At 38.6% G+C, this 22,230-nt stretch overlaps 3 protein-coding genes across 4 annotated transcripts; all 3 read right to left on the reverse strand.

Annotated features, from left to right (window-relative positions):
* Positions 1-1,366: 1,366 nt before the first annotated feature.
* acer3 (alkaline ceramidase 3) lies at positions 1,367-10,746 on the reverse strand. The gene is made up of 11 exons (XM_026943949.3): positions 10,606-10,746; positions 8,574-8,684; positions 7,457-7,509; positions 7,248-7,300; positions 6,624-6,705; positions 6,470-6,505; positions 5,863-5,921; positions 5,670-5,771; positions 5,473-5,577; positions 5,334-5,379; positions 1,367-4,200 (listed from the first exon to the last, which is right to left on the reverse strand). The coding sequence occupies exons 1-11, from the start codon at positions 10,706-10,708 to the stop codon at positions 4,147-4,149; spliced, it is 804 nt and encodes a 267-aa protein (XP_026799750.1). The 5' UTR covers positions 10,709-10,746; the 3' UTR covers positions 1,367-4,146.
* An 808-nt stretch (positions 10,747-11,554) lies between these two features.
* LOC113544923 (tsukushi) lies at positions 11,555-13,612 on the reverse strand. Its single transcript, XM_026943996.3, has one exon. It carries the CDS (start codon positions 13,596-13,598, stop codon positions 12,558-12,560), a length of 1,041 nt encoding a protein of 346 aa, XP_026799797.3. The 5' UTR covers positions 13,599-13,612; the 3' UTR covers positions 11,555-12,557.
* A 2,624-nt stretch (positions 13,613-16,236) lies between these two features.
* On the reverse strand, positions 16,237-21,921 carry serpinh1a (serpin peptidase inhibitor, clade H (heat shock protein 47), member 1a). Of its 2 annotated transcripts, none has more exons than XM_026943961.3 (5): positions 21,765-21,921; positions 19,048-19,650; positions 18,871-18,969; positions 18,547-18,779; positions 16,237-17,970 (listed from the first exon to the last, which is right to left on the reverse strand). In XM_026943961.3, exons 2-5 carry the CDS (start codon positions 19,622-19,624, stop codon positions 17,668-17,670), a joined length of 1,212 nt encoding a protein of 403 aa, XP_026799762.1. In that variant the 5' UTR covers positions 19,625-19,650; positions 21,765-21,921; the 3' UTR covers positions 16,237-17,667. The 2 variants fall into 2 exon arrangements, with proteins under 2 accessions (XP_026799762.1, XP_053097508.1); XM_053241533.1 differs by lacking the exon at positions 21,765-21,921 and adding an exon at positions 21,432-21,745.
* Positions 21,922-22,230: the final 309 nt, after the last annotated feature.

A 22,230-nucleotide genomic window follows, 5' to 3' on the forward strand; every position in this document is an offset into this window, starting at 1 on the left:
GAAAATTAATCAACACCTTCTGGCCAATCAGATTTCCAGAATTAGAAACAATGCTATGAAAAAACTATAACAACACTATAAAAAGCATGATAAATGATAACTTATGCAAATATACTATATACAGTACACACAAGTGTTAAATATTATATATAAATATATAATTAATAACAGTTTTGCTTTTTTTTATTCCAGAGTGCCCTGAATATCAGTTTCGGCCAACAATTTTCATTTCAGTGCAACATTATGTGGACAGATGATGATATGTAAAGTTAAAAAAACATCTGCAGTGGATGCTGTGTATGTTGAGTTCAGGAATTGTGCACCTTTATGAGATTTCATGTTGGAAAAAATAGTTCAGGCTATAATATAATACTTTAAGTCATAAGAATAAATACAGCATGTACCAAAACAATATATTGTGTCAAGTATATCAAAACCACATGCCGGGTTCATGTAGGAATTCTGGACTAACCTGAACTGGAATGATTCTTTGTTTAATGGCTCATAAAAGTTCTTGATTTTCATGTGGACAGAAGCTGCAGCTCACACCCTGATGATGTAGGAAGGTAAACTGTGTCACTGTGACTTATTAAGTCATGAATCACTGGAGAGAAGTGACTCATTTATGTCATCAGTTTACAGTAGTGTAGGTGGACACAGTTTCTGAAAGAAGTCCCTCTGAAACTATGTGCACACTATTACAATTACAATTACAATTACAATTGCCCCCTGGTGTTCATATGTGTAACTGCAGCTCAATACCTACAATACTCAGAAAACTTGCGTTTGAATTTCTTCTTCTCAGTTAAACTTGATCCCATTCTGCAGGTAACTATAAAGACTCTTCTCATCTGTCCTTTCTCATCAACACCATTCTGTGTAAACTCTAGAGACTGTTCTGTGAAAATCCCAGGACATCAACAGTTTCTGAAATCTGCTGCTACTCAAATCAGCCCATCTATAACCAACAGTCATGCCACGCTCAAGGACACCGAGATTGATTTTTCCCCTTCTGATATTTGTGATGTTTATGAACATTACCTGAACCTCTTGACCTGTATCTGCAGGATTTTATGCATTTCACTGCTGCCACATGATTGGCTGATTGGATAACTGCATAAATGTGCAGGGGCACAGGCGTTCCTATGGGTCATGCTATCTTGAAATATATTGTTCTGCAGATGGGTTTTATTTTAAAGTGTTTGTGCTTGTGACTAGACGGGTGGGAAATGCAAGGACTGCAAAAGTACCATGGTTGGGCCTTTAAAGGAATCAGCTCCGTGCTTAATGAATATAATTTTTTCAGGCTGTTGTGAGAACAAATTGCAAAACATTAAATTGAAAATTAATCAAAAAGAATCACCGCAATATTACTACACCAACTTTAATTACATAATTCTGAAATGACTCAACAATCAGCAGTTGCAGGAAACATGTAATGCTTCCAGACAGGAACTTGTGCAGTGGTTTCAACATGATACGTTCAGTGATTTTACGGAAGGAAATAAGGTGGTCACAAGATGGCACAAAAACAGTATTGGCAGTAATTCGTTGTTTGTTCATTTTGCCTTATACGACATCACCACCAGGAGGATGAGAATAACACATACGAAAACTAACATTTGACATCCAAGACATCAAGGTAAGGTAATATATGGTAACATAAAGTGCTAGTGGTAATATACCACTAGGACTAAATCTAAGGCACCCTTGATATCAGCAGGTCCACTCTAACCAAAGCAGCAATTCAGTTGGAATAAATGTTCTATGTTACACTGCAGCTTCATATAGTGACATAGTGACACACAGATGAATACACGTAACACACCATGGTAACAATATTCACTGTACGAGTACAAAAACGTAGACATTATATATATCTATTCCACAATTTCCAACGATTCACACTGGTAGTTCAAGTAACTGAACGTGATTTCAGCAGGAGGTAAGACGGGAGCCTGCTGTACGAACAGGCACCGTGCAGTTAGTGCTTTTGAAGCTCTGTGCTACTCAGGAAAGTGAGATTAAACATGATTCCCTTTAGATGTGCAGCTCATGGTGGGTCAGGATTCCCAAAATATAAAAATAGCAAATGATGTTTGTGCATAGAGTAGAGAACTGACAATTGACAAATGACTCCTTTCCTAAATTACTTTCCAAATGATATCATGTGCTCCTTAGTATTTAGAAGAATGATGAAATGGATAGATTTCTTAATTTGTCTGCTTTTCCCACGGCAATTACACGTCACTTCACTGGTAATCATTCCTTCATAAAATCCTTCCTTATTTATATAATAGATTATATATTATATAATTAGAGTTTAGAAGGACAATAAACTCTAATTATTCTTCATGATGGGAATGAATAGTGCATAAAAATTAAAAATAACGATAATTATTACAGAAAAACTAATGACAGTCATCACAGATTAGAAGCAAAAAACATCACAGGCTGAAATTAGGGATGCATCGATACCATTTTTTTCCACACAGAGAAAGAGTTTGAATACTCAATACTGAAAATGAAATGAGTACCCCACTTAGTACTGCTCCATCAGGGGAGTCAGGGAACATTTTATTCAGCTCTGTTTACGTTGGTTGCGGCTGTGTGCTTTTTGAAATGAATTCTTTGTGCTGAGTTTAAAGTTTAAGATGCTATGGCATCTCATTAATACAGATTGTAAAGGCGTAACAGTGTAGCATCAGCAGACGTGGTCATTAAAAACAAGAGCCGTGAATTGCACCTTGACTTGTGCAAAGTGTAGGTGCTGATGACTGAGGGGAAAGAAGGCGTGTCTCAGTGCTCACAGAAATGAAGTGCTCTCATATGAATACCTTCCTGACTGCATAATTCACACCACCTTGCGCTCATTTTAAACGACCACGCCAGCTGATTTTTTATGAATAAATCTATATCTGACTGATACCTGCTACCAATATCAGTACCGATGCATCCCTAACCGAAATAAAACAAAAGCCCTTACATTCGTTAAGAAAACACTACCAAAGTAGCTTACAGTATTTCTGCACAGTAGCACAATGTGAAATTAATGCATTCAGTCAATTCCTTCAAAGATGAGGATCCAGTACCCAAAAGAAACATCTAATACAGTTTTGTTTCTCAAAAAAAAATAAATAAATAAATTACAAAAAATCAATTGCAGTTGATTTCCAGATTTCAGTCTGACTTTTTCCATATTATTACCGTGAAGCTCTCCCCAATCTCAAGCCCCTATAATCCTTTAAAAAAAAAAAAACGCTAGACGGCTTAAACTAAATCACAAAGACAGCCATAAAGGAGACCATGAAACAAAACATGATTCTTATTTTTAAAAAATAGTGATGTAGCATGATTATGCAGTACAGCTGAAAGATATATTAGTGATTAGGCGGATAATGATTAGATATTATTGATTGATATTGATTGCCAATCATAAGTTTTTGCATCATTCCTATGTAGATATATTAAAAATAAAATAAAATCACACACTGACATCTCCATCCACTACCCACTGATTCTAAGCTCATACTAGCGAGCAACAAGTCTCTTTAGTTCCAATGAGAAATGATAGACACCAAAATGAATAATCTACATCCCACTATATGATTTATACACATCATTTTTTTATGCAGTTTGATTTACATGTTACATGCTAAGCTTTATACTAGTGTCACTGGCAGATTAGCAAAGCAAGCCAACTGCACTAGCAAAGTGCACTCACCAGAGGCACAACCAATCTCTGCTACTTCCTTTCAAGCTTTATTTTTCTATCGTAATGTCTGCACATACATTTGTTTCGCACATTTTGTTTTGTTTTGTTGCTCGCTAGTGTGAGTGTAGGGTTAGTCCCTCATGAGTGTGTGTGGCAGCGGATGGTAAAATATGTCAGTGGTGTGCAAAAATAAAGCATGTGTGCTGTCTCCTTCCCCAAAGCTCTGATCTAATCAGTGATTAATCAACACAACCGGAGCCTTTCCCGCAGCAGGGAAAGTCTTTCCAAACTACAATCAGCAAACCGAAGTAGGGGATTGTGGGTACGTCCAGCTGCTGCTCACTTCCCCGACTGGGCTGGAGGCAAGTGGCTGGGCTTCGCAGCGTCCGAGCTCTGTGATCCGCCGCCAAGTGCATCCCCTCGACGCACCTTCAACTCATCTTCTGGGACTCGACATGCAGCACGGGCCAAAGGCCACACAGAAACTGCAAAGGCAAAGAATGAGATGATGAACCAAATGAAGTGAATGAAATGATTAGAGAATCGGATGGACTGAAAAATCTATCAAGTGGATAATCAGAGAGACAGGTTATCAGATAAACAGACAGGCAGAGAGACAGTTAAATTATAGATCATTCTATAATGATCAGATAATCAGACATAATTAGACAGACAATCAGTAGACAGAGACAGAGAGAACTGCAGAACAGGAGAGAGACAGTTTAATAAAGAGACAGACAGATGCTCAAAACAATATGTTAAGTAGACAGACAGATAGACAGACGTACAAAGATACAGAAACAGACAATCACTTACATGAAAAGACAAACAGACAAATGGTCAAATGTATTAGTTACATATGCAGATGGAGAGAGAGACAGACAAACAAACAGTTAAACAAAGAGACAGACAAGTGGTTAAAAAAATCAGTTGCGTAGATAGACGGAGAGACAGACAAACAGGTAATCAGTTTAATTAAAAGACAGACAGATAGACTGATAGACAATCAGTTAAGTACAGCGGCAGACAGTTAAATGAAAAGGCAGACAGACAAATGGTCAAAATATTCAGTTATGCAGACAGACAGATAGACGGACAATCAGTTAAAAGAAGAGACAGAGAGACAGACAAAAAGTCAAAACAATCAGTTAAGTAGACAGAGACAGAGAGTTAATAACTTAAATGAAGATGTAGACAGACAGACAGACAAATGGTCAAAAAAGTTCAGTTATGCAGACAGACATGGAGAGACAGACAGACATATAGACAATCAGTTAACTAGACAGACAGGTAGATGTACAGAGAATCAAGTAATTAGACAGAAAAAAACAGCAAACAGAGATACATACATAACTAGCAAGCACAGGAGGATGCATAAGTACAAAAACAGCAGTGTGACTAATGTCCAATCCAGTGCATGACACGGAGCACACTGAATGACCACCTGTTCTCTTCAGTTAGAGAAGCTGTGGATTCAGTGTGCAAACACACTGACATTCCAGTCTGGAGCCACAGGACACGAGCAGTACAGTCAGCAGGAATGACGTCCTTCAACATGGACACCATATGGATATCCCACTCCTTCAGTAGGTAATGAAATCACTGAAGCAGTACTCACCTTTACTTTCGGTCTGTACTTGAGGTAGGTTGTCCGAATCTGGAGGCTGCATCATCAAACAAAGAATAAAATTATGAACGTTCCAAGCAAGCAAAATGGAGTCATACTTCACTGGGATGAAATGAGCCCTGAGGAGTACCTGAGGAGTATGTGCAGGTAGGAGCCGAGTCCTGTCAGGATGTGCCACCATGCATGGAGCTGCGTCACTGCTCCGACTACAGGAGGCAGCCTCTGTCGCGTGGCTCTGAAAGAATATCACAAATGCAGTGTCCGTTATTTAAAGCACGTTAATACATAAATACAGGTGCAAGAATCTATAATTCTATAATTAATTACCTTAAAGAGTCACAGACTATATTATCAATGTTCCATAAAACAAATCCCAACAGGAAGATGGATAACGACGTGTAGCACAGCGCACGCAGCCACGGATACACCCTGGAGCAGGAAGAAAGACTTGTTGACGATTCCTCGGCTTTTAAGGGGTTAATAATAGTTAATAAGAAGCATCACAAAAACATATACTCACCATGTGACTATGAAAACAGACCGAAACACTAAGAAAGCCACCAGCACAGCATACATGACCTAGAGAAAAGAATAGAAAGGTCAACTGGTATTGTATTAATTGTAGACACGGCACTGTCTACGTGGCACCCAGGAAAGTGTGTGTGTGGATTGTTCACGCTCTCCCAGGCACCCAGGACTAAACAAACGCAAGCTCACAACATGATTAAGCTCCTACATGCTCAGATGTCAGCCTTTCATATCAGAGCGAGCATTGGCCACGTGCCCTCAGACATAACCGGCTCTGCAATGTCATCAAGTCTGTCCGCTTTTTCTTTTGTTTGGGTGCAACACTTTTGTCCTTGAGCATGTTTAAGAGCTTGTTGTAATGCGTAGTAGGAATGTTAGCATCACGTTCACACTGACACTGACGCAATGGAAGTTGTCCATTTTTAGGGCTGCTATGAGATTTTTTAGCGTTATGCTACCACCGAGGGAACTCGAGCACATTTTTGTTTAGCTTTAGCTTAAATAGAGTGCACAAAATATATTATGCTACACCACTCAATTTAGAGGGCAAAAAAAAAAACATTCAGTATGAATAGCATGTTAACCGATTCATGGCTTACCTGATGAAATACCGGCTCCTTCCACTGCAAATACACCTACATGTGAAACAGCACGAAGATGGATGAGATTATAATCTATAAATTATATATAGTTTTTACATCCATCCATACATACACATGTATATACAAAACTAAAAGATAAGAGGGGCCTTACCACACTGACTATAATACTGAAGAAGAGGAGGAGTGCAATTTGCAAATAGTTAACGGCATTTTCTTGCTTGAAGCATTCATATCTGTAAAATGCAAAAAAGGTCAATTTGCATTAAGTATTTTTAATATTATTAATGGCTGATGGTGCAATCCACTTCCAAGTCTAAGTGGGACTTTTAGTTTACTTCCACACACACTACAGAAGAGAGATTCTCATTTTTATACTGTCTTATTTGAGGAAAAAAAAAAGATTATTCTTTATTTCTATTCCTTATATAACTATTATTAAAAGCTTGCTAGTGAGATTGAGTGAACTAGCTGGTCAAGTGGATTTAGTAAAACTTGGTCACACACATTTACATTTTTTTTTCTAATATTATTGCAAGCTTAGATAAATTATCAAAATGTAAATATATAAATAAAATATTTTTAAAATATATACATAAATATGAATAAAAAATAAAATATATAAATGACAAAGTAAATATAGAATATAAAAAATAACATAACACTTAATGTACATTGTTGATTTTACAAATCAGAGTAACTCTATATTACACTAACCTGCAGTATTCATGCGTAATGTGAAAAAATATAAGAATCCACGAGCACGAGATTGACTTACAAACAGTAAACGAAGACACAGCAGCTGTAGATCATCGGCAGCTCATCTAGCAACTGGAAAGATAAAACATGATGAAGAGAAGCATGTGAAGAGTCACTAAATAATTGTTACGGCTCTCTGTAGAGCGAAAAGCATCAGTGATATATATTGCTTACATGGTGGAAAAGATGATGCACTTAAATACTGATTGAGGAAAAAGCTCATCTCACCTGCATTTCATACTGTAGTGTCATGTGGAAGCACCAAGAACCAACGCCAACAGCTGGATCAATAACAGCAAAGAAAATATGCTCATGCTATATTCCTTAACACACATGCATATTATCCTCACATTCCTGCACCGTATTTAAACACGCCCTCGGGGATCTGGAGCACAAATTATGCACTAGGCGAAAGGTAGCTCCACAGTTCAAAACAAACAGAGCGTATAAATTGCCAAGATAACCACATTGACTACATTGTTCTGGCTTCCAGCTCAAGTGTGTGTGAACCCGCCTTGCGTTGTTCTGCAAGTGAACGCCTGTGTGGCGTACGTGATACGGAGAGGGCATGTCGATAAACAGTGCTGAAACACAGGGATGGAGTCCACTCGCTTTCTGTAACCTGTTAGTAATAAAGCGAGAAGAATATGCAAGATGCACATGCTGTTATAGGAAAATAATAAATGACAAGGTGGTATGTTGCTGTTGGAATTGGATTATCTTCCAATAACAGCACGTCTTGAAATGTTCCATCCTCTTATACCACAGCTATCTGGCGATGATTACTAATTAAAGAACGACACATCCTTTATTTATCTGTTTATAGTTACATTTAGTGCTCCGAAGCATGTCAGTTCCTGTAATCACTTAAAACAGTCCTTAGCTGACAAGCCTCTCGCTTGAAGTTATAAAGAAAATAAACGCAGTGATGCTTAAACTCCTTTCTTTCCCATGTTGGAAAACTGACTGTTACAAAGTGCTGACAGTGGAGACTCCTTCCACAAATGTTAAATAAACATCTCTTTACAGAAATCTTCAACACATCAATGATCTTTGAGAAATAACAAAGCATTTTTTATCCGTTTATTATTATTATTGGACTTAGAATATATAGAGCGTCCACCATGTGAATGAGTTGTTACTATGGAAATGATAACGTATTAGACTCAGTGCATTAATATAAATCTGTGGTTTGCGGCTGCACCACTGTCAAAGCTGTTTATTATAGAAAATTCATCCCAATCTCGAGAAATCAGCAGCTTTTATGTGGTGTGGTGTAAGCACTTATAAAGACTTATAAAGACTATAATTTCCTTAACAGCTGTACTGATTTGTTCATGCTTACCCGCAAGTCCTAAAAAGGACAACATGTAGCGGACCTCAAGTCCGTTTTTAAACGTTTGTAACGCCCCATAAATGGGAGGAAGGATCATTATCAGGTTACTGACTGTGTTCCCTGTAAGGAGAAAAAAAAAACCTATAAGAACAGTGACAGTGATTTTAATGCACCATTGTTCAAGTACTCGTTTATTTTCTAAAATCTCTATTGATGTACACAATCAGCGTGTCATACCTTTGAGCACATTATGTTCATTGGTGCTTTTTAGATGAGTTAATTAGGCTTCTTGGAAAGTGTAACATGGGACTGGGAGGCTTTGATTTCCCTGGTGGTCTAATTATTTATTGTTTATGATTTGTCCATCCCTGAGTGGACATGTGGATGTAAACCAAAATCCCCCATATATACATAAAGCACTTGGTAATATAACAACAGAAATTCAAGCAGTGCGTTTTCTAATGTTTACAGTTGCTCTTTCACAGTATTGCCATGAAACACTGACGCACTAGTCGGTTATTGTGCCTTTTGAAAATGAAAGCATACCGAGAGCCAGCTCATGCAAAGCAATGCAGAGTGCCACTGCACGTCTTTTGTCCCCGTCCTGCTCTACATAGACAGTTTTACCGAGCAGTGCACATTCCAGCCACTTGTTTAAGTCAAAACTAAGCCACTCACACAGACCCCTTGACTCAGTGTTATTAAAAAAGGCAAAAGATTTTACAGATAAAAAGTCAAACTAACATTACCTAAGAAACTAATGGAAGATTATGAAATGGCTTGAGAGCCATGATTTGATTCCGTATGTTGATGTATTTCCGTTTAATATAATAAGTCAGAGTGACTGCGTGTTAGAGTGACTGATTTACATAACAACCAATAGCGTTTGAGATACATCACCCACACCCCAACACCCGACCTGCCCACCTCCATTAACCAGAGCTTTTTTTTTTTTTTTTTTAGCTGTGGAGGATTTCTCTCGGCTGCCCTCATCGACCTGCCCACGATATCCTAGACGATTATTGCGTCATTGATCAATTGTAGAGTGCCACATTCTGGCACTGAACAGCCAAGAGCTGTTAAAACACTCCTCCGCTAAAGCTCCTGTCACCTAACCACCGACTTGCACAAATTCCTTCTTCTTCCAAATCAATGAAGTCCAAACAAGGGACGCTGGAAATGGAAATAATGTGCAGGAAGACACAGAGCCAAAAAAAACCCACCCATGAGTTGCTGCTACCTTAGAGCGAGACACGCCCACAGGGGCGGGACATATACAATCTACAGAGCATTTAAATGGACAAACACAAGACTAGTACAGGATGAGTCATCAAAATATGTTAATAGAAATCCCTGAAGTGATGAACTATAAAATTAAAATGGGAATATCTTTTAAAGTATTTTTCCTAGATACATTATCATATTTATGTCCATAACACTAAGGAACAAAGAAAAAGCTGTGAAAAACTAATTTTGATTTCAGGGGCACTTAATGACAATTAATCAATTTAATGATAATTAATCATTAATTGATTAATTCTCTAATTAAATTAAACTTTTTAAAAATATGTATATTATTCTATTTTTATAGTTTAAAAAGACATGTTCTGAACAGTGATCCCAAATGGCTCTCCACTCGCTATACAAGTACACTACACTGAGTAGGAAATAATGGTTTATGTGCCCTACCTAGTGCCCTAGATTTACAAGAAGACTGTTTTTGAGATTCATCCAATAATCTAACGTTTTAGGTGGAACCGTCTCGAGTTAGACTCCGACAGTCTTCTTCCTCAGTGATATCGCAGGTCATTTGTACACCGTGTCACGTTCTTATAATCAAAATGAACGTTTTGTGGCCTGAGTGTTTGTTTACGGTTGAAGTTTGTGTGCTAGCGGTGAGTTGTCAGGGCTGTCCCAGGCTCCTGTTCCAGCCGACCTCCTCCCTCTCTCTTGCTAACGTTAACTAGCTAGCTAACATAATTTAGCACTCGCGACTACAAAAAAAAACACACAGACAGCGGATAGTTCGTGTTGTACTTACAGAATTCCGCGATATAAAATGAGACGACATAATTCTCCTCGCACCAGTCCAACGTTGAGGTCGGAGTGCCCCAGTAACCCTGCCTGTCCGCCGCAGGAGCCATGATGGGAAAGAGGGCGGGGCTTCCGCTTGCAAAGGGGCGGGGCGTGTACTAACGGACTCGGGAGAGTAGCCAATCAGAAAGCCGTACACTTTGACCAGGCGTCATAACACTGCAGCTGGTCGTTTTACAAAATATAAACACAAGTAAAATATGGTAAAATATATTATGTTTAAGTTCTTTAAAATGACTGAAATATAAGTTTACAGCAGGGAGCTTTGGCAGCTCACAGCTCCAGGGTCCCAGGGTTGATCCTGAGCTCTGGTTCCTGTACGTGTGGGTTTCCTCAGGGTTCTCTGGTTTCCTCCCACACACCAAAAACATAACAGTAGATGGATCGACAGCTCTAAATTGCCCCTAGGTATGAGTGAATGTGTGTGTGCATGGTGCACACTAATGGGCTGGCATCTCATCTATCGCCTGTTCCCGCCTCACACCCAGCCTTCCCAGAATAGGCTCCTGATCCACCGCCACCCTGATCAAGATAAACTGGTTACTGAAGATGAAGAAGAAATCACATTTTCCTCATTTTACATGCAATGCAGGTCCCTGAAAGGAAAAGAAACAAAAAAGAAAAAGAAGCGAAAAGAAAGCAAACAAAGGAATGAGATGTATCTTGAAGATCTCAGTAAGAAGGATTATGTGTATTCCTTCTGACGACAGGCAGGTTGTGGGGCCAACTATGCAAGATCTTAAACATCCCGTATCTTGTGGTAGAACGAGGATCTACTTTGACTATGAACTTATCTTTTATCTCAAGACGTACATAAATGCCTTGAGTGAACTCTGCAAAGCAAGAATTCATAACATGATCACTAGTGAGAAAAAACATGTACGCATTTGGATGTGTTAAGTGTATTGCACTTTATTTCAAGGGTATTATAATCCTTTCTCTGGTAGGCTACTGACATCTGAAAATACAAAATGAAACAAAATATACCTGTGTAATGTAATTAAAATGATACACACATACTAGAAAGCAGTATGAGCTGTTCTTGAATTAGGTGGATGCCGCTTTTCTAAAGGCCTTGGGTTAAATATGCAGGTTGATTCATGTGATAATTCCTCTACCCAGGCAGTAATAATGGGCCTTACATGAAAAACACACACACAGCCAACAATAAAAAAGACCTTGTTTCTGCGTACAGAAGAGCCTTTGTCTGACTTGTTAAAAAAAAGAGCCAAATCTTTTATGTATAAGGTAATATGACAATAAATCCATCAACAAGACTCATGAATATTACATGTTGCTGTAGAAGGTTAAAGCACTGACATGATGCATCATTAATGTTAGGACCCTAACGTTGATTATTTTCCTATAACACCACATACAGCAGTTTGCCAGTGATTACAATTTGTAATTTGTTCATGCACAACACATAATTTTCTTTGTTAAGAGTTACATTTAGCGATATGGAACATCAGTGAAACCAGTTCCTATGTTATCACTTACGTTATAGCAGCTATAAACAGCTATATAGCAGCCTCTCTCAATTACATTCAAATTGTTCACTTTCTCATTTAAACCACCATGACTCTGACCAGGATAAAGCAGTTACTGAAGATGAATAAATGAAAGCAGTAAATGTGTCGCATGAGCACCATATATGCTCTCATGTTAATGAACATGGCCTTTCTTTGTCCAGCAATCTTCAGGAAAAAGAAGCAAACGTCTGCTACTGTGACTTTTTGGTGGGTCCTGTAGGATCCCGGTCCTTAGTTATGAGCTTTAGTCAAACACAGGAGTATAGGAATATTTTAAAGAGTACGCTGAATCTAGTAACTCATTCACAATATAGCTAAGGTACAAACTATTTCTTTTATCGAAAAGTCTTATTTGTTCTTTTGCATCTCACAAAATGACACCAGCCACATCGCAGATCAGAGCTGCATTAGCTTTACTCCGCGTGATGTGTCTGTGAAATTGTTCCTGCTTCTGGATCCTCCAACAGTTTATTCCCTCCCCCAAAGCAATGCTCTTAATGCTCGGGAGGAGCTGGAGGATGTTGGCTGGCAAAGACGTGACCCAGCATTTCGACAAATTGAGCTCCTGCAGTGATGTAAGGCCACGAAAAGCCTCTGCACTCAATGTCTTAAGTTTATTGTTATTTGAAAGATCAAGCACTTGGAGGTTTTGGAGATCTTGTAAACTTTGAGGTTTGATGGTGTGTAACTCAGGCATTGAGCTTAGAGAAAGGTGGATGAGATATTTCAATCCAGCAAAACTCTGTTCATCAATGACCGATATGGGGTTTTCATCCAGGGTGAGGAACCGTAAAGAGATGTCCTGCAGGCTTGGCACAGAAGTGAGCTCATTTCCTGCTAAATTAAGGCTCTGTATGTTGAGAGGTTGTGAAAGTTTACTCCTGATAACTGTCATTAACAAGTTATAAGAGAGATCCACACTGAGAGGCCTTCCATGGTCCTGAACTTGAAACATATTCAGGTTGATTTCATGAATCGAGTTGTGGCTCAGATCTACTTCAGCAAGGGGAAGGCCTGAAAAACCTTCAACAAGTTTCTGGATGGAGTTCCAGCTCAGATCTAGCGTCTCCAGATAGTGCAGTTTGGAGAAAACACTTCCATTCATGACAGAGATAAGGTTGTTGCTCAAGTTGAGACTAGACAAGGTGGTGTATCCCGGTCCAGAGAGGACAGCGCCCTCGATAGAATGGATGCCATTGGAGGAAAGATCCAGCGAAGAAGTTTCTAAAGGGATTGAAACCGGAATTGTGTTTGGTCCCAGTCCACTGCAGTCCACTTTGGTCAGGCTGAAGCTGTTGAACAGTCCGAAACTTTGCTCCTCACACCGGCACGTGGGATGGCACGTCTTCACTCTGGTGAAAAGGAGAACAAGAAGTGCAGCAACTGTTCCTCCCAGGAGGATGGCCATTGTCCTGCAATGAAACAGGCGATTGCTTTTAATGGCCCTTAAATACTTGAGAACACAGCGTGACTGAAAGTGGGTCGGCCCATCTGTTCAATTTAACGCCTCTCTTTGACACCAGAGTGTAAATGAAAGCACGGAGACAGCATTTTGCTAATCACACAGCAATGACAGTTTCCTGTGCCTCATTGGAGATGCCAAGAAACAACAGGATTACATGCAAATTAAATTGTCAGAGCAGTAGCTTTGTGGGTTTGGATTTTCATACAGCCGAGTGCTGGAGTTTGCATACTCTCACTTTAAAATGATGAAATCAACAAAGCATTTTATTTATGTGATCACATAAATAAAATGCTTTTTCTTCACTCTTTGGTGGTCTCTTTGCATCTGTTTCTTTCTTTTCTGAATGATATTTTCTACTGTTGGTAAATGATTTCCCTAAACACTGATATCTTTTTATCTTGTTTAATCTTTAAATCTTTGAAAGATCACTATTTTCTAATTAGGGTGACTGTCTCATCCAGCAAACTGAGAGTTTATTTGGATTTTTCATGAGTTAATTAAGACTTAATCATGTTGACTCTTTAAAGTTGTTAGACAGTTGATGACATTAAATTCAATTAACTAACGACCTCAACTGAGATGCAAACATTTGAGCTTGTTGGAATTCTGGTTTGTAGATAAACTGTAAAATAGAAGTACATATAACTTTTATTTAAGACAGAAACCAAACTTTTGGACTCTTTGGACAAACGTTTGGACACAATATTCCAAAAACAAACAAACAAAAGTAAAATCTTGGCAGATCACAACTTAGAAAGACAACAATTAAACCTTAAACCTTCACAGGTTAACAAATAAAATTGGAAATAAAAGTGAAGCAAACTACATTCACTATTAGCATGGTTCTCTTATACAAAATTAAGAAATACAATTATTAAAAAGCATATTGATTATAATGATTATAATGAAATTATTATAGTTTAGGATTGTGATTAGCTATATGTCAAGAAATAACTAATACATTTATGTATTTTAAGGATTACTAAAATTGCCTTCTCTTACATTCACTCCAAATCTAAATCAGTTTAAATGGAAACTCTTTTTAGGCAGAAAGTCCAGCTCTGGCTATGAAAATCTCAGAGAATAGTTTTTTTCCACTGAAATGGACTCCTAGTTGTGAAGAGTTTGATAACTCCTGTTGTAAGTGTGTGACTAATGCTACACACACATGTGAATACATAGTAATAAAACAATAGGCCTTAATTAATGAATAAATGAATGAAGCAAACTCTTAACTCTTAAATTATAGTTCATGCCTTGTATTGATTAGATGTTGTGTAAATTGCACGTTTTAAATATTATTTACCATTAAATAGCACCAAATCTATAGTTAATTTCAGGTTTGACTGAAAAACAGCTGTATTGTATTGTACAGCTGTATAGGAGTTGTTGTTTAAGATCATGCCCACTAGGTGGCACCAGACCTCTGTTCATAACTACACTCATCCGGTTAACGATTGAAGCTTGATTCGCGAAGGAGTCGACTCCTTCAAGGGAGTCACTCAGGCAAATCGATTCTCAAGCATGAATAAATCGAAGGTATTTCTTCTCCAAAGTTCCTTCTTTTGGTATTTCTTCTCCAAAGTTCCTTCTTTCACTTTGATTATTTTACTTTAAATCTAAATCAAACGATTCGGATTCGCAAGGATCCTTGATGATTCGCAAGGATCCGATTCACTTGAACAAATGAATCGAATCTGTAATGTAAGTGGTAATATCCACCATTAGCTCATATATACATCAAATGGCTTGAAATCTAAAATCAGTTTTGGTGATTTAAGTGATTTATCTAACTCCAGAGAACCCTAACATACAGGGGATACTATGCTATTCCCTTTTTTAAAAAAATTATAGATGAACAAATTAATGCATTATTATCACACAGTTTGCACACTCTATACCATAAATCACCTATTAAGCCATATTAAAGTTATAGATGATCGATATAGAGGATATGACACAACAGTATTTGTATGTCTTTAGCTGTGTTTCTTTTATATGCTTCTTACTGTACCACCATTTATAGGTCTAAGTAGTTTCCCAGATTGAAATATACTTTATATGATTTTTTTCCTGCATGTCTATTGTTTCAGGTTTTCTGTTATGGTTAACATGAGGATGCATAGCAGGAAATGATGTCAGCATCCTTTTGGGAACTTAATTTTAGCCTCCTATTTTGTCAGTAACTTAACTAATGCAGTTAATGCTTGTGTGTTTTATTAATGATATTTTATGCTTATAAGAATGTGTTTGGCACAGAGTAGCTTTTAATAGAATATAACAAGTGTTACTAATTATGGTTTAGGTTAGGTTAACATTATAATAATCAGGGACAGGACACATTTTTCAGAGATTTCTCAGAATTTCTCCAGACCTTCTTAATGTTCTTAGTCAAAAGTTAATATTTTGCTTTTGTTTTGTAGATGTTGAAATAATTTTTTTTAATGCTGTGTTACGAAAAAGTTAAATTTAACGGTGATATTTCATTATGCAAATTCAGATGTTCATATTTGTGTGATGCATCAGCTAACTGGCTTCACACCAGCTCTTGTAGATATAAATCAATAATCAATAAAAGCAATTCTGTGGTGCAGATTTTATTGGAAAAAAAAATTGGAACACACAATTTATCTGAAAACAATTTCATAGCTAGGCCGATCAACAAATTCAGTAAATCACAGGTTTTCTAGTGCAGAGGAGCATTTTCAGTGCGGACTGCAACCAGGCCAGACACGGGGGTGTATCTGAGGGTCTACAGGAATGTACTCTGTGTGCACTTTGTGAAATGTTTGTAAATTCCTTCAGATACTGAGAGCTATTTCACAAACCCAGATCATCTTTCATATAGTGTCAGTCAGCGAGGCCATTCAGGCATGTACAAGAAAAGCTAAAACCCTGAGAGAATGCTGTTAAAGGATGTACCTCGGAGATCATACTTAATATTAGCATGGGATCACTTTGCCTGCTTTTGACACTCTTTAACCTGAAGAAAAATAAGCCTTCTCGCTTTGACAATCACGTAAAAGTCATATAAATAAAGACAGAGAAAGAGCAAATGCAGGAAAAGGCAATAAAACAGATGACATAGTGAGTGCCTGTTACAATATTGTTTTTAGCACACCCTTCTCGACTTCCCCTTGAGGGAATCCCCTTTGCCATTTTGAGAGCTGCTCCACTTCTTTATTAGGTCAAGAGAAGTTTGCTAGCCCTTGAATACCCGAGGGAGACCCACGGGTAAGCAAAACTTACCCAAAAGGCATTGCAGTCTGATGCAATATCCTTTGCAAAAGAGCAAATATTTTGGATGAAGCTGTTTATGAATGGAAAGCAGAACAGTAACAGATATATATTCTGCTAGTTAGCTAGCAAGCTAGGCAATGAGCGTGCTAGCTCTCTGAAAAAAATGTAAAAAGTAGGTAATATGCTAGCTAGCTAATCAGTAGGACAATTTGCACATAATGTGAAAAAAAAAAACATACAGATTGCCAAAAATTCACTTTAACTACACTGTTTTTGAGTTTGTGTAAGCTGCAAGTGATACAGACTTAAGGAGAAGACAACAAGGGCGGTTAAACAATATTGGAACAGCATCAGAACTGTTTTGATGACATCATCTTGTCACACTTGTCTTCAGAATATTCACAAAAGTATTTAGTGGAAATTTGCATTTTCTTCACCTATTTCCTTAGACTTTGTAAAAGTTTGAATGGAAACATTTAAACATTAAAAAAAAACTTTAATGCACACTTTCAGCTGAGTTGGATTGGTTTGGCTGAGTACACACTGTTTCGTGTCTAACACGGTGTGTGTGTTTGGGACAGAACATGCCTCAAACACACAGGTGATGGTCCACAGATGGTCTTCTGGAATGAGGTAACAGTCCTCTGCTGTTTAAGTTTCAAGTTAATGCCACACACACACTCTCTTTCTCTCTCAACACTCATACACACAAGCACACTCACATGCGCACAGGCTATCCATATAATTCAGTTGAAACTTGCACTGAAGTCAGTTATAACTCGTCTCTCATCTTGTCGCCTTTGGGCCGGACCAGCCTGCCGATGAAGAGGATGGAGCTTGTGTTCTTATCTTTCACCAGGAAGATGAATGGATGGTCCGCGTAGAACAGTTTGGGGTTCTTCACCTTGTCGGTGCCGAAGATGCTGGTGTCAGGAGGGTTGCCAGCTGTGTCCCACTCAAAGGCGGAGGCATGGAAGACGTTGGCCAGGTAAAGGTCTTTCTTTCCTGAGATGTTGGATAAATCAGCCTTGGTTTTATCCACGGCCTCAGTTACACCAAGTTCTCCAAGATATTTCTGCAAAAGATTGTAATTGTAAAAAAAAAAAAAAAAGATTCAAAATCTTTATTTCAATATAAACAACATGGTTTACTAAAGAACCTACACTCATAGAAGAAGGGTTTCTTCAAAGGTTCTTTGGATCATTAAGTGATTTCAGCATCCTAAAGGTGTTCTATCTGAAATCCTCTACAAAAGGGAAGTCCTCATAGGGTTATATATAGAACCTTTACAGGTTCATCAGAGGGACAACCGAATACCTGAATTAACCAAATATAACTGAAGATACCTGATTTTTTTTGTAAAGTAGTTATTTTGTAAGCTTTCACTGAAGAAAGGGAAACTCTCTGATGGAGGGTTATACATAGAAGATTTAAGGGTTCCCCAGGAATGACAACCAAAGAACCCTCAAGACTGGAAGTTCTTCTATGTAAGAGTAAGTATTTATTTCATAAGCTTTCATTGATGAAAGGGAAATCCTCTCTCTTAGGATTATACACAGAACCCTTATGGGTTCCCCCAGAAGGACAGCCAAAGAACCCTCACTGCTGGAGCAGGTGTGATGGTGGTTGCAGCTGTTGAGCACATTCTTACCTGTAGATTGTGGCTGACCTCCATGCTGACCTTCGGTAAAGAGACTGCCACGGCTTTCTGCTCCATCTTAGACTGCCAGATGTCCAGCTGTTTACGCGTCAGCATTTTCTCCAGCCTCTCCAGAGACTCCACATGGTAAGGCATGATGAAGATTACAGATGATTTCTTATGAGCCAGCGGCATCTCCAGGACGAAGAAGCTGTTGGCAGTGTCATCATAAAAGCCGTAGATACCTTATAGAGAAAGGCCAAGTTAAATGAGTTGTTTCATTGTGTATGCATTCATGTGTATTAGCAGGTATATCGTTGTGGCTTGTATGTTTACCTGTGCGGTGCATCATGGGTACTGACACTGTGTATGAACGATGGACGAGGAAGCCACGGTTGTCAACCATCTGGTGATGGAACTGTTCATCCCAGTGAGCTATTGGGATTGTACGAGATAACAATTAGTTGAATTTTGCATTGACTTTTGTTAAATACAATGGAAACAAATACTTACGTTTGTAGAACATAGCATTGATGATCATGGCGCCATCCGTCTTCTCAACATCTTTGGTGACCTCAGGCAGCTTGCCATCAGTAGACTTGGAAGCCCATTCATTGATGGCGTTGACAGCACTCTTCTTGTCACGGAAGTTGATCTTGGCGTGCTCGTAGTTGTAGTGCTTCTTGCTGTTCTTCACAAAGTCCTCAGAAAAGCTGACTGAACTGGGGCCGTACAGCCGGTTGTTAATCTTCCAGGTGACATTGCGTTCCTTAGGGTTGCTAACCTCGCTCAGAAGCTCAGCCAGGCCCGAGTGGAGATTCTCAGCCTTTACTTTTTTCCCACCGAGGACAGTATTCACCTGCGAAGCTGTGGAGGCCTTTCCACCTAGAGCCACCAGACCCAGCGAGGAAGCCACCACCACAGGGGAAATCAAGATATTCTCCACATCTTTCTCCTTGGCCATGTTCTGGTACAGGTTAAAGGCCAGGTTGGCGGTGTTGTCTGCCAGGATTGTGGCATGGCTGCTGAGCTTCTTGTCTGCTCCGACGCTGGCCAACAGGCACAGGCCCACAAGGATTTTCACCCACATGGTTCTCAAGATGTGATTGTGTTCCCCTGGGAGAAACAGACCAGATATACTGTAAAATCTGCACAAACTTTATTTTAAACATTACCTTCAGAAAGTCTATGGCCCAAGAATTCCTCAAGTTATTCATTACCTAACCGAGTTTCAGTGCATGCCTAAGAGTGTTTTCCAAACTTGGTCTGTTTTAGCAATCCAAGTGGACTTGGATTGATGACTTTGAACACAACAAATATAGTCTGACCCCTCTAAATCGAGTGTTTTTAGAGGTCTTTAAAGGAGGAATCACCTTTAGGGGTGGCCTGAGTATGGCTTATTTATGGTTCATGTTGTAGTCTACTTCATTTGTGCCTTGTTAAAACAAATTGCTTACAATCTGCTTTACATTTGGCTTTATAGCTAAATGATTTGAGGCTTGCTGTCCATATACAGCTGCAGTTTTCTGTCGCCTCACAGATTAAAAAAAAAAGAAGAATATTCTAATGGCTCCTAGCACAGTATGCAGTGTTAAGTAGCAACAGGACAGACTAATACAGGCTAATAGAGACATTGCGTCACTAGCAATTAAGCTTAAGTAGTCAGAAATAATTTCCCATATATGATTATTATGTACTATATGTAATATGTGAATGTATGTGTTTTGTCTTTATAAAACACTTACAGGAGAGTCATAAGTAAACCAGTGGCATGAAACATGGGTTGCATTTGAAGTTTCTGAAACAAAATTCTCTTTCTTCATTCCTTTTTCCCCAGATTCTTAAATAGTTATGATTTTCTATTTCCCTCACACATTCTCAAAGAAGTGATGGTTTCATATTTTGCTTATTATATGGCACAAAATGATTGACTAGTTTAACCACTTATCAAAAAGCACCAAGAAGAGCCAAAGGATCTTCATATCTTCTGATCTATCTTCAAAGAGAGGCTCTCCTTAAGATGTCCAATGAAATGCCACAAAAAAACAGTTTTTGCTATTTCTAAAAAATTCTAATCTTGCTATTCTTTTGGACCACTTTATTTAAAGGGTCGCTATTAAGGCCTTAGAGTGGTTAGGTTTTGCTTGGTTACTGTAGCTTTAACAGTTGACCACCAAGGCCTGAGCTGAGCAGAGCTTGATTTAAAATACCCATAGTCGTGTAATTACAGGCTTGCTGCGCTGCATCCAGAGAGCCTGAGCTGACATCAAGTGAGGATACTTACACAGCTGCCACGTCAGCGCCTGTAACTCCAGACAAAACAGGAGCAGATGTACCACTTTTTTTTTTTTTATCTTTTATCTAACAGACCCTTTTTCACACACACCAGTGATGAAAGCATAGCTAAATAGATTGCTGTGATTGCTGAGGAAGCTATTTGTGCACACATTTTTTTACTCCTTCATCCCTTCATCAAAAGGATTAAAAGACAGGGATTTGTGACAGTAAGACTACAATATCAAGATGCAGGATGTCCATATAAGATACATTTATCCACAGATCTGAAAAGGATTGTTCATGGTTTTGTGCAGGATAAGTGTGCTCCAATCACAGGAAGTTTAGACTGGATTTGAGGATTTAGAGATAACGGAAACACATCCCACTTCTAGCTTTCTATAAACTTCCACCAAAATACAGATTAAAGCCAGGCAAAGAACTGAAGTTCAACTGCCATTGAAATGAAAAGTCAATAAGAGTGCTAAAATGTATTGTACCCAACATTCTTAGGAACAAAAACCAAACTCTCAAGCTTTTAGGGTGAGTTTTAAAGATTCATCAGTGGTCTACTTAATATTTTTAAAGGTAAAAGATACAGACTATATGTACAAAAGATGTACCTTGATGGTACCGCCCCAGTGACAAAGTACTTTTATTTCTGGGAGTGAGTGAAGCAGAAGACAATCCTGCAAGACCAAACACAAGGTGGGGGCAAATGTGCATTAAGTATTCAAAACATACAGCAGTTTTTACACTAAATACACATTTACCGCCTACATGGTTTGCTTTGAAGCGTTCAAACAGTACCCTAATCCCTCGTTTCACATGTAGGAACGTTTTCAATTTCTAAAGCCCGAGCTGCAACTATTTTCAGACCATTTAGGGAAGGACTATTGCACTGCTGTCCTGTTACATGATCTCTGCTATATCATTAGTTCATAAGTTTCTCTTACCTTAGAAGAGTCTGTCGTTTCCTCTTATGTGTCGGCCTTCACAGTGTGAAATCTGTCCTGCACTGCGAGGAAACTTCTGGAAAGGGGAGTTAAAATGAGCAGCTGTGATTACGTTCTCCAGGAGGGCAGACACAGAACCCCTCCGCCCCCAAGCTCCAGTTACTGCAGAAAATGAGTTCACTCCTCCCAGGCAGAGAAACTGACTGGGGCTGTTGCATGGCCTAAATAAATCTCACTTACATGCAGTAACGAAAAGCTCTTCAGATTTTCTGAAATTGGAGTCAGAAAATGATCAAGTGATCACAATCATTATAAGATATGAGCAGACGTCTGCTGGTATAATCTTATCTGGTATCTTTGTGAATTTTTTTGGTAAAATGTCTAGCTGAATAAAAGAGTATAAAAGAGAGGCTGATGAGAGAACATTTATCCAACTCTGCCTTACATTTATATCCATTATACTGTA

The sequence above is a fragment of the Pangasianodon hypophthalmus genome, chromosome 17 (genome assembly GCF_027358585.1).
Source record: "Pangasianodon hypophthalmus isolate fPanHyp1 chromosome 17, fPanHyp1.pri, whole genome shotgun sequence".
Taxonomy (NCBI): Eukaryota; Metazoa; Chordata; class Actinopteri; order Siluriformes; family Pangasiidae; genus Pangasianodon; species Pangasianodon hypophthalmus.

Coding starts and splice junctions, on each gene's coding strand:
- acer3 (XM_026943949.3), bottom strand. CDS start 10,708: ATGGCTCCTGCGGCGGACAGGCAGGGTTACTGGGGCACTCCGACCTCA. Junction 8,685..10,605: donor ATTTTATATCGCGGAATTCT/GTAAGTACAACA, acceptor TTCTCCTTACAG/GGAACACAGTCAGTAACCTG. Junction 6,506..6,623: donor TCAGTATTATAGTCAGTGTG/GTAAGGCCCCTC, acceptor TTTCACATGTAG/GTGTATTTGCAGTGGAAGGA.
- LOC113544923 (XM_026943996.3), bottom strand. CDS start 13,598: ATGGCCATCCTCCTGGGAGGAACAGTTGCTGCACTTCTTGTTCTCCTT.
- serpinh1a (XM_053241533.1), bottom strand. CDS start 21,534: ATGCACATTTGCCCCCACCTTGTGTTTGGTCTTGCAGGATTGTCTTCT. Junction 18,970..19,047: donor CAATGCTATGTTCTACAAAC/GTAAGTATTTGT, acceptor CAATCCCAATAG/CTCACTGGGATGAACAGTTC. Junction 17,971..18,546: donor AGGTCAGCCACAATCTACAG/GTAAGAATGTGC, acceptor AATCTTTTGCAG/AAATATCTTGGAGAACTTGG.